The sequence below is a fragment of the Citrus clementina genome, unplaced genomic scaffold, assembly GCF_000493195.1.
Source record: "Citrus clementina cultivar Clemenules unplaced genomic scaffold, Citrus_clementina_v1.0 scaffold_4, whole genome shotgun sequence".
NCBI lineage: Eukaryota > Viridiplantae > Streptophyta > Magnoliopsida > Sapindales > Rutaceae > Citrus > Citrus x clementina.
In genome coordinates, this window is record NW_006262274.1 from 14,653,897 (window position 1) to 14,666,060 (window position 12,164).

The window sequence follows — 12,164 nt, forward strand, 5'->3', positions numbered from 1 at the left end:
GAAATCATAATTTGGTAACTCTGAAACAACTTTGATAAAGTGATGATTGTTTAAAACTGTGGTTGGCATTCGGTTAATGAGATAGGAGGCTATGTGAAAGGCTTCCCACCAGAACGTGATAGGCATTTGGGCTTGAGCAAGAAGAGTTAACCATGTTTCAATAATATGTTTATGCTTCCTCTCAACTACACCATTTTGATGATCTGTGTGAGGGCAGCTGTGCCTAAGTTGGATGCCTTCTTGGTGAAGAAAAGAGGTAAAAGCTTTAAACTCCCCCCCCCCCATGTCAAATTGTAATGCTTTGATAGGTAGATTAAATTGTTTTTCTACCAAGGCTTTGAAGTTTTTGAAGGTACCTAAGGCATCTGATTTTAGTATAAGAGGAAAGATCCAGCAATACCTAGTGTAGTCATCAACAAAAGAGATATAATACTTATAGCCTTCCATAGAAAGTACAGAGGCCGGTCCTCATAGATCTGTATGGATTAACTCAAGAGGATGTTTTGATTTGATTTCAGTTGCTGAAAAATGAAATTGATGTAGTTTACCAAGTTGACAAGCATTACAGAATTCAAGCTTTTGCTTATTATCACAAGAATGTTTATACAATTGTTTCTCAAGAGAGTTTGAACAACATGCTTGCTTGGATGACGAAGTCTATTATGTAAAAGACTAATTGAAACATTGCTTGAAGCATGAAAGCTTACTGGAAAACCAGACTTTATTTTCACAGAAAAAGAATCAACACAAGTTTAATGAGAAGAAAAGACTGACACCATAGAACTTGGTTGTATAACTTTTGTATCAAAAGGAAGAAATGACTCTTCATATGACAGCAGCTTATACAGCCCTCCTTCAACAATCCCCTGAACCAGCAGTGTTCCCTTCACCTTGTCCTTTAGAAAACAGGCATCATATGTAAATTCAATTGTAATGTTACTGTCAACAAGAAGCTTGGAAACACTTATAAGGTTTTTGGTAATTTTTGGAACACATAGGGCATTATGAAGATGAATGCATGAACTAAAAGAAGTATGTAAACATGCATTACCAACATGTGTTATTTGAAGACCTTGTCCATTGCCTACAAGTAAAGAATTTGTGCCAAAATAAATCTTACCATCAGTTAAGTTCTGAGCTAAGTTGGTAAGATGGTGAGTAGCCCCGCTGTCAAGATACCAACCTTGATCAGCAACTCTCTCAGATGTAGCCATATAAGCTGATTTTGGTCCCTGATTTGAATGGTAGCCCTGAACTGGAAAGCTTGGAGCAAAGTTTCTGTTAAACCTATTTCTACAATCAGCAACAGTATGGTTATACCTGAAGCAAATCTGACACATAACTCCTCCTTGAGCAAAGTTCTTTCTAGGGAAATTATCATTCGCATACCTTATATTTGCTCTGTTATCAAAAATACTACAATACTTTGAGAGTGTATCAATCGCACACCCTTAGTTGACAAAATGTATCAGCTGACCACCAAACCGTTAGTTGTTGTTTGAAAGTTAATGGAATTACAGTGAATTGACGATTTTACCCTTGAAAATTATCACTTGTATACCCTTAAATTCTTTTTTTATCACTTGTATACTCTTAAATTATCATTTGTATCATATGAAAAGACCAAATTACCCTTTTGACATCATCATACTTAAACAGAAACTAACGGTTTGGTGGTCAGCTGATACATTTTGTCAACTTAGGGTGGACGATTGATACACCCTCAAAATGTTGTAGTATTTTTGATAATGGAATAAACTAAAGGTATACAAATGATAATTTCCTTTCTTTCTATTACCCCCAAAACCACCTCTACCAAAGCCACCAGCATTAGAGTTTTCATTATTAAAGTTACCAGCAAAACCTCCACTGTTAAAATTTCCACTATTATTAAAACCACCAGCAAAGCCTCTACCAGCATTAGAATTTCCATTCCAGTTACCTCTTCCTTGACCTTGATATCCTCCACCTCTACCAGCAAAGTTTTGATTCCAGTTTCCACCTCCATTTTTGTTCCAGTTATTCTGATTATTACCGTTACCTTTCTTTGGAAAGTTCCCAATTTGAGCTACATTAGCCATATAGTTGCTTTTAGCTTCTTTATTATCAACAATCTTACTATTTTCAAGTCTAGCCTCATGTGTCAGTAACATGGCATAAGTTTCACTTAGATCCATGGTTAACATTTCTGCTTTAATGTAAACAACTACAGGATAGTAGGAATGATCTAATCCAGTGATAAGATGAGTGATTAGATCAATGTTACTTAGAGGACTTCCAGCCAAAGCAAGACCATTAGAAATTGTTCTAAGTTTTGTGAAATATTCAGTCGTAGACAAGGATCCTTTTCTTAGGTTACTAAGAAGCATTTTAAGATGAACCTTTTTAGCCATTGATTTTGATCCAAATTGTTTTTCCAGATTCTTCCATAGGTCAAGAGTAGTTTATGAGCTTACCACGAGACTTAGAATCTCAAGACTCATTGAGGACATGATCCAGCTGAGCAGAAGCTGATCTTGACGTTTCCATGCAACAAAATCTGGATTTTCACGATCTTCTCCACTTGCTTCACCAGATCCAGATCTATTAGAAAGAAATCGCTCTGGACATAGTTTTAATTCATCGATGTAGCTCTCAAGACCATTTCCACGAATTAAAGAGAGTACTTGTTGTTTCCAGATCGTGTAATTTGTGCGATCAAGTTTGATTGGTGTGGTAAAGGTAAAGGATGTTCCAGACGAGACATGAGTTGAAGGATTAAAGCTTGAAGAAGCCATCACTTGGCTCTGATACCAAGTTGAAGATAATAAAGTGTTTGGTTAACAGGAAACTTTCTAAAACTACAAAGAGAAAATATTTCAGATTGAATTTATTATTATTCATCTTAAAATAAAATGATGAATTACAAAACTTTATATACACAAGTCTGGAAGATTCTACAGCTCCAAATGCATGTGAAACAACTTAACAACCTATAACAAACTATTAGCGGGAAAACATTAACAAACCCTGAAAACTGTTTTGGCATAAGTAACTGAATGCTGACGTGGCTGCTGACTCAGCTACTAACATGGACATCAGGATTTATTCTTAACATTGCAAGATCCTAAAACAATGTACTCATGTTAAATTACATTATTTGTGATTTAATTAACCCAAAATTAATTTTTTTGTGTGGCTTAATTGTTGATTGTCAAACAGTCAAAAATTTATAAGAAACTAATTTTAGGTCGAATTATAAGAAACTAATTTTAGGTCAACTGTAAGTTGGAGACTATTTAACATAGGAACTACAGTAAATACATCCTTAAATTCTCCCTTGCTTTGCCAACACTTCTCGGATTAATTCCATGCATGAACCCTTAATTTCATCCCTGATATCATCGTCATTTGTAAATTACTAACATTAATTAAGCATATATACTACATACTCATATATTTCATCAAACCCTACTACACTGAAATTAATTAATCAAGCACATGCGAGAACTTTACCGCCGCCCACGCGCCACTAAATCAAAGGTGGATTTCTTCCATGCACAAACCTGAAAATTAACTTGTGCTCCACTTCGAAAACTGAAAGCCTTCAAACAACAAAACAACTGCCGATAACACACTCCTTCATTTTATCCAAAGCAATACAAATTGAAATTTTATAAATCACATTGCAGAAATATATGTAAAATAATAATTAGACCCAAACATCGCCTGTCAAATGCAATACGTTTCCTATGGAAAATCTAATAAACATAACAATTAAGTTACTAATCAGATGCCGACACATCGTAAGATTAGATATATAGTAGAATTAAATTTCCTTGACATGCAAGGAAATCCAAGACATGTGCGTCTCCTATTCGCTTAATCAGTTACAAGTTTCTTGGATATGCATGCCCTAATAACATGATTTACGAAGGAAATTTAATTCTAACCTTATATCTAATCTTAAACCCCATTTAGGAAACTCAAGTTGCTTGTAAGCGAAGTTACCTCACTAAAACATTTGTCCCTTTTCTATCTGGATTCGCTAATTAACGCTCTCCTAAACCCTTCAGATAAACCTTCAACACATATATATATTAGAAAATAAACACTCACACACACACACACACCAAGACTGAACCAGAAACAATGGGCTATCAAAGAGCTCTCTCTGTTTCTTTCTCATTACGTGATGATGAATATCATACGACGTCGCGTCGTACAAGGACTCGCTTCTCCCAGCTCTTTTTCTCTCTTCTTCTCTTAGCCGCCTTTTCTTTTTACGTTTCCAGTGCCATCTCCGGCACTAGTTTCTACTTCTTTCAGGTGAACCTCACCGTCCAATCAAATCACGTGACCAACCAAGGATTCGAGGAGCTGTATAATGTCACTAGCCTGAGCCGTCACGTGTCCTCCGTTGAAGAAGATTCCTTTCATAAATACGATTCCGTCTCCGTTCTCTTGCCGGACTGGGAGGTTCTAGTGATTCTCTCGCCCGAGACTCCGCTAATGCCGTCATATTCTCTTGAAGGTTTTCACTGTCTCTTTCCGAACAATCAGACTTCTCCAGCAAGATTCTCGGGAGCGTTGCCGTTTACTGAGCGGACGGCGTTCAAATGTATTATGCCGAACGGTGTTCGCCGTCAAATGCCGTTTTGGCAACCCATTTTGACCAAGCATCCGGAGAAGGAAACTCTACCAAAAGAAGAACAACGTGAGCTTATGAACATGAAAAATCTGGCCTACGAATCGATTTCTACTGAAAGCGATGTCGTTTTGTTTGTTAAAGGAGTCAACAGCCGCTCTGGAATCAACAGCCCTCCTCAAGACTTCATGTGCATATTCGGTGATGACGTGGTTCACGGTGCCGTTAAAACTCCCGTTACGAGCTCCATGCAAGAGGTATTCAGGTGTTCTCACCCTGACTTAACGGCCCTTTCTTCTTCTGGCGCGGACCAGGGCCGGCCGATCAAAATCAGTCTACAAATAACAAAAGAAAACCGGACCGTCCCTTCCGTGGCATACTACACACCACGGCACGAGATAGCATTAACTCAAGAGCCAAAGAAGTCAGAAATTTGTGCATGTACAATGGTCTACAATGTGGGCAAGTTTTTGAAAGAATGGGTGATTTATCATTCCAAAATCGGCGTCGATAAATTCATTTTATATGACAACAGCAGCGACGACGGTCTTCAAACGGTCGTTAATGAGCTTAACCTAGATGGTTACGACGTTACCACGCTGCTTTGGCTTTGGCCCAAGACTCAAGAAGCTGGCTTCTCACACAGTGCAATACATGCAAAGGATTCATGCAAATGGATGTTGTACGTTGACGTTGACGAATTTGTCTACTCACCATCATGGGACAAAGCTTCACAGCCATCGAAGCATATGTTAAAATCTTTGTTACCACAGCAACCTTCATCAATCGGTCAAGTTTCGTTTAGGTGCAATGATTTTGGACCGTCGGGGCAAAAATCACATCCAGTAAGAGGAGTGACGCAAGGGTATAATTGTCAAAGGCGGGTTAAAGAACCGCGGCACAAGTCTATTGTATTGTTAGAAGCCATTGATGATTCGTTGGGGAATGTGGTACACCATTTTGGGTTGAAGAAGACGTTTAAGTGGAAACAAATGAGCGTCCATGATGGTGTGGTGAATCACTACAAGTACCAAGCATGGTCCGAGTTTAAGGCTAAGTTCCGGAGACGGGTTTCGGCCTATGTTACTGACTGGAAAGAAAAAACGAACCCAAATTCAAAGGACAGGACTCCGGGATTAGGGTTTCAGCCGATTGAGCCTGAAGGGTGGGAGCACAAGTTTTGTGACCACAGAGATGATCGATTGAAGTTGCTGACTCAAAGATGGTTTGGTGAGCAAACACCACATGGCTACAAAATGGCGTGGCAAAGATGATGATTTAATTTTTTTTCTATTTGGATTAGTAATGTATAGGTTTGCTAAAATGCTCCGTAATTGATACGGGTTAATTTTGGGTTCATACAATCCATGCATTTTTTATTTTTTTTGTGTAAATTTGGTGGAATTTTTTCATTCATTTGTATAATTTATAAAGAATTGATGTAGAAATGATATCAAATGAAAATAAGTACTTAGATAAACTTTGCTTCCTATATAGTTTGATTAGTTTTGCTTTCTAAAAGCTTTCAATTCGAGATCAAATTTCAAGGCATGCATGCGAATTGGGAACAACATTTTATAAGTGTCCCTTTTTTTATTAAGGCTTAGTGCATTTTCACGACGATCCATTGATTGATGGGGGTTTTGGGTTCATCATGAACCATTCATGGTGTAAATTAATTTGATGGGCAATGATCATTCTTATCTGTTGTATTGGTTTGTTTAAACAATTGAGAAAATAAATGAATTAGCATTTCTTTTATTTTCCTTCATGTATAGTTTGACTAGTTTGCTACAAGCTTTCATTATAACGAAGAGAATTATAGTGTACGCTTTAGTAACTATATTCAAATGTTTGATTTATAAGTAAAATTGAATTCGGCAATCCATTCAATCACAGTCAGAGAAGAATACTATCATTGATCATCAGTTCCAGTTATGTTAGCTATAGTAGATTTTATACAAACACTGTGCCTCATGTATCTATTTACCTTGAAGACTAATGCTGATGGCTCGAAGTTAATTGGAAAAAAAACGATTAATTAAAATACATTTCTTGAACAACTTGCCATCACATCATGGATCTTATACTAGATTAAAGCGGTTGAAGCGTTAATTTTTATTTTTATTTTTGTTTTCAAGTATTTGGAAAGCTTGCAAGTTGCAACATTACATGTTAATAAAAAGAATGAAATTAACTAATAAAGAACTATTGATTTAAAAAAATTATAAATAATTGATAAAAAAAAATTATTCGAATGTATACTAAGTATTTAGATTTTTCTAATATTTTGCTTCCTACGCAGTTTAATTGGTTTTGCTTTCTAAAAACTTTCAATTCGAGATCAAATTTCTCAGCATGCATAATTGGAACCAACAATTGACAAGTGTTTTTTTTTTTAAAGAAAAATTTTTTCACGATGATCTATTGGATGGGGATTACGGGTACATCATGAACCATTCATGCATGCATTTTTTCGGTGCAAATGAGTTTGATGGGAAATGATCATCCTTTTTTTTTATTTTTTTTTATTGGTTTGTATAAACATTTCAGAAAGAAATGAATTAACATTTCTAATATTTTGCTTCATATATAGTTTGATAAGTTTTGCTTTCTACAAGCTTTCATTATAACGAAAAGCTTTCTAGTGTACGCTTTATTTAGTGTAATTCCCTTTAGAGCAATTCCATTATACACGTATATAAATGGAGGATTGATAAATTTCCAATCTTTCAGCAGAGATTATTGATTTGAATTTGGCAGCTAGCTTTCTATTTTCAGTCCTTTTCCATAGGGTCCTTCATTGTGTCCATTATGCGCCGCCAAAATTTACTTTTAAATCTTAATTTGGACGCTATAACCTCAGCCTTAGCCTCAGGAAAATGATCGTTTGGTATTATTAATTAATAATTTGTGATATGCCTTGTCCGAAAACTTCAGTTTTTTCGTTACAAGTCAATATATTAGAACGTGGGCGCTGTCCGAACACTCGTACGTACATCGAGTAGTGTTCAAAATAAGCCTTTGATTCACATAACGTATAGCATTCAATTAATTTCCGGTATTCATGTAACACCAAAGAGTTTCTCTTTTGTTAATAGAAACCTCATAAATAGACAACAAGACAAATTCTTATAAATTGCACACCAGAACACTCTTTCATTGATCAAACAATTCTAACAAATTAAGACAAAACACATAAACATGACTCATCATGTGGCAGCTGTTTTCACATTCATAATCTTCATCATCAACCACCTTGCAAACTCTGCCAATGGCGGCGGCGGCGGCGATGGGGCTGTGATTCCACCGGAGAAGTCACAAATAGAGAGCTGGTTTACTGCCAACGTTAAGCCTTACACTGAGAGAAAAACAACTCTGGATCCTGCACTCTCTACGGCTCAGGCTGGCCAGCGTGTGATCAAGGTGAATCAAGATGGAAGCGGCGAATTCAAGACCATAAATGATGCCATTAATAGCATACCTCAAGGGAACACCAAGCGTGTCATTTTATCAATTGGTGCCGGGGAATATGTTGAGAAGATTAAGATTGATCGATCTAAACCCTTTATTACTTTTTACGGATCGCCTGATGCTATGCCGAATGTGACATTTGGGGGCACCGCCAAGGAGTATGGAACAGTTGATAGTGCAACTCTTATTGTGGAGTCTGATTACTTCATGGCTGTAAATATTATTATAGCGGTATGTGTATATGCTGGTTTATTTATTAATTTCTTGAATAAGTGGACGTTTTGTGACAAATTGTTTTGTATGGATTATAAAATGTTTTTGTTATTGTTTGTTAAGAATTCTTCGCCAAGGCCGGACGGCAAAAGGGAGGGAGCTCAGGCGGTGGCTTTGAGGATCTCCGGCACCAAAGCGGCCTTTTATAACTGCAAAATCATCGGGTTCCAGGACACCTTGTGTGATGACAGGGGCAACCATTTCTTTAAGGATTGTCACATTCAAGGCACTGTTGATTTCATTTTCGGAAGTGGAAAGTCGTTGTATTTGGTAATCATTAATCAAAACTCCTATCTTACTTAGCTAATTAAAAATACAAGAGACACGAGATTTTAGAAATTCAGTAGATAGGTTCAGATTATGAGAAGATCCTAATTCACGAAAACCTTGCCGAATGTTATTGCAGAGCACGGAGTTGCGTGCAATGGGGGATACGGGGCTTACAGTGATAACCGCACATGCGAGGGAAAGTGAATCAGAGGATAATGGATTCGCATTTGTGCATTGCACGATAGAAGGATCCGGGAATGGGACATACTTGGGCAGAGCATGGAAGAATAGTCCTAGAGTGGTGTACGCTTATACCACCATGGGCAATGTCGTCAACCGCGCTGGATGGTCAGATAATTTTCGTCCAGAGCGCCGCCAGTAAGCCTTCCTCTGCCATTCTAATTTTATATAAGCGAGAATACTAGAGATTTTAGCATCAAAGTCCCAGCTTGAGCCCCCAAACTGAGTGTCAACTTATGCGACAATACCATATCAAATTAGTTATTAATATTTAACAAGTAGCTGCCACATCAGTTGGGACTAACATTATTGTTTTTTTAATTGATTCTTGGTAACTAAATGAAAAAAGTCTATGAATTGCATGCAGAACTGTGTTCTATGGAGAATATAAGTGCTCAGGACCAGGGGCCAGTCCAGCTGAGAGGGTTGAATACACCAAGCAGCTAAGTGATGCCGAGGCCAGACCCTTCCTGGTGCTTGACTACGTTCAGGGGAATCAATGGATTCTTCCTCCTCCTGCAAAGGTCTAGGTTAATTATGTTAACTAGTCAATTGCTCGAACTGCTGGAGGACGTGGTTTCAAGCTTCATAGATTAGGCGTCCCACTATCGGGCTTCTAGCTAGTCGCAGTTTTAAGTTAGTTTTTAAGTATTGATCATGTGGCATGCTGAGCTGGCAAAGGCTGTTGTAATTGTAGTGCTCAATTCGTTACTAAGGTGCTGATATTTTAGTTCAAACTATAAATGTCCTTGCTGCTGTATTCTCAGCATTGTCTAGATCAAATTCACAATTTTCCCTTTCAGCCGAATCACTCATGATATCATCTTCTACATCTTAGATCTTCTTGTTCTGTCATCGGGTTTATGTTTTTCAGGATGCATCCGAACCGAATAACTATGAAATTACGTCGATGCTTTCACATATTATGGGAGAGATATCTCTATTTCTCCTCATAAAATCTATCGAATTACTGTTACCAATACTTAGCTTTTAATTCACATCTAATCATTAATCAACTGTGAATACTCCGTTCTCCTCTCTTTAAAACAGTGAGTTCTTCAGGTTATGTCGGTGCTTAAAACAATTTAAGTAGTGTTTTTTTTTTTTTTGGCCTAAAATCTGAATTAGTATAATTTTTTCTTTAGTCTGAATGAATCTGAATACGACTATCTGAATGACATGTTTACTTTTTTTTTAATATATAAATACAAATGTTATCTTGTTTATTTTTATAAATAAAAAATATCTTAAATATGATTATTTGACATTTATGTCCTTTCAAATCAAAACAAAAAAAGGGATTATATTTTATAGTTTAAGAAATATCTATATTCTATATAAATATTTTTTAATATAATATTGATTTCTCATTCATACCTTTTTCCATTCAAATAAAAATCACAAAAATTTACTTTTTGTATTCATATGTAAATGTCTGAAAATCAAATATAATTTAAAAAAAAAAATTAAAAGAGGTTTGAAACTAATAAAAGGGTGATGATAATTCCACCCCACTTATTTTATATAATAGCACCCCGATTATTATGTTTTTTTATTGTAATTGCAATTTTGACCTTAAATAACTACATCATTCTTAACTTAGTTTCAAGTCTACCAGGTTTCTTCACTGAGATAGCTACCAAAACATCAGCTATTTAATCCATGAAATCAACTAAATGATGGCATTTGAAAATTGAAACTTTAAAAAAAAAAAATGGAAGCTATGAAGATGGGTAATTGTAGTTCCTAATTCAAATTGAATTTTTGATTATGGGGGCGGATTCGGAGATGCTTTCGGTTCAGAGATGTCTCCGAACCCACCCTATTACCATCTGTATAAGAACTACTTTTCTCTCTTTCTTTCTTTTTTTTTTTAAAGTCAATTTATAGTCATCCATTTTTTTGCAGTCTTTTGTTTTGTTGAACTCTTTCTTTAGTACAGCTCTCAAATTCTCTCGTCATTTAAATTTTAGCATGATTTCTTTGCGTTGCAGTATTTTCGTAAAAGTACTCCTCTGCACTTTAGCGTCCAAGGATTAGAACCAGAGCCACCAAATAATTAATTGAGTTCTGTATTATGCTTAGCTTGGAGTAAAAGACAGGGACCAGTGTTGTTTTTTTTTTTTTTTTTTTTACAATTTAGCAATTAGCAAACATAACTTGCGTAAATAAAGAGAATATAAATAATGAATAAATTCGTTGTTCTTGGGGTAAATCTGGTATTAACTATATTTATATTGAACCAGGGTGTTATTATACAAATAATGAAATAATGGGGTGGAAATGTCTCTCCCCTTAACAAAATTTCAGATTTTTAACAAATAATCCCTTAATCTTCTCCACGTAATTATATCTCTGGAGTTAAAATTTTTATATGAGAAACTACAGAACTTTAATCATTTACTGCCGTTACTCTTCAAATTTTCCTTTCTATTTTCACCCATCATTTTCTCAGCTAACAAACACTGTTACAAGTGTTTGATATTTGCAATTCTATTAATTCCAATTACTAATTGTTTGAGCGCTATGCACAACTACTGCAAAGAGAAGGCTAGTGTGAGTAAATTTATTTTCTCCCTGTGGATTTTTTTTTTCTTTTTTACAATTTTCCCTCTAGCAATTTTCTTAAGAGCACATTATTCTTTGCAAACTATTCTGAATTAATGTTATGTTTACTTATTAGAGTGGGAATGAGGAGTGTAGATTCCTCCAACTTCAATATTTATTTACATATTTTAAGGGGGATGAGAATCTTGTTAGAGAAAAATCAATTTTTTTAAATTTTTAAAAAAATTTTTAGGATCGCTCTCATACAATATATAAGAATATGTAATCTAGAAATCGTACCTTGAAAATCTGATTTGGTTTTTTTTTCGCCGAAGTGATTTAGGCTCCCAGATCACGATCTGTCACCATCACTCCTGTTAGATCACGATCTGTCACCACCACTCTTATTAGATCACGATCCCCTACCAAATAATCTTTCATGCTATGACTCAAGTTTGATCTGCACTTGACGTGTGAGCGCCTTTATCACCACTAAAGCAACCAGCACGAGAAAATTTTTCTCTCAAAATTAGAGAGAAAAATATTTTTCTCTAATCTTGTATAATACTCTCTCTATTTTCAAGAAAAAATAAGCTTTTTTATATATCTATTTAGTGGAAACCCTAGGCTCCATATTTAATATTATTTAATTTTATTAAATCAAGTTTGATTTAAATTAAAAATAATAAACCAAAAGTAACGTTACTTCTTTCTTGTCATAGGGGTCCACCTT

The 12,164-nt window shown here is 35.7% G+C and overlaps 2 protein-coding genes across 2 annotated transcripts; both read left to right on the forward strand.

Moving 5' to 3' along the window:
* The first annotated feature begins 4,131 nt into the window (after positions 1 to 4,131).
* Positions 4,132 to 5,901, forward strand: LOC18045611 (glycosyltransferase family 92 protein At1g27200). The gene has a single exon (XM_006436968.1). It carries the CDS (start codon positions 4,132 to 4,134, stop codon positions 5,899 to 5,901), a length of 1,770 nt encoding a protein of 589 aa, XP_006437031.1.
* Positions 5,902 to 7,785: 1,884 nt separating this feature from the next.
* Positions 7,786 to 9,739, forward strand: LOC18045612 (putative pectinesterase 63). Its single transcript, XM_006436969.2, has 4 exons — positions 7,786 to 8,332; positions 8,438 to 8,644; positions 8,781 to 9,022; positions 9,252 to 9,739. The coding sequence occupies exons 1-4, from the start codon at positions 7,832 to 7,834 to the stop codon at positions 9,412 to 9,414; spliced, it is 1,113 nt and encodes a 370-aa protein (XP_006437032.1). The 5' UTR covers positions 7,786 to 7,831; the 3' UTR covers positions 9,415 to 9,739.
* The last annotated feature ends 2,425 nt before the right edge of the window (positions 9,740 to 12,164 follow it).

Excerpts from the sequence above, each read along its gene's own strand:
- LOC18045611 (XM_006436968.1), top strand. The coding sequence starts at position 4,132 with ATGGGCTATCAAAGAGCTCTCTCTGTTTCTTTCTCATTACGTGATGAT.
- LOC18045612 (XM_006436969.2), top strand. The coding sequence starts at position 7,832 with ATGACTCATCATGTGGCAGCTGTTTTCACATTCATAATCTTCATCATC. Across the intron at positions 8,645-8,780 it reads GTGGAAAGTCGTTGTATTTG|AGCACGGAGTTGCGTGCAAT; the intron begins GTAATCATTAAT and ends ATGTTATTGCAG. Across the intron at positions 9,023-9,251 it reads TTTCGTCCAGAGCGCCGCCA|AACTGTGTTCTATGGAGAAT; the intron begins GTAAGCCTTCCT and ends AATTGCATGCAG.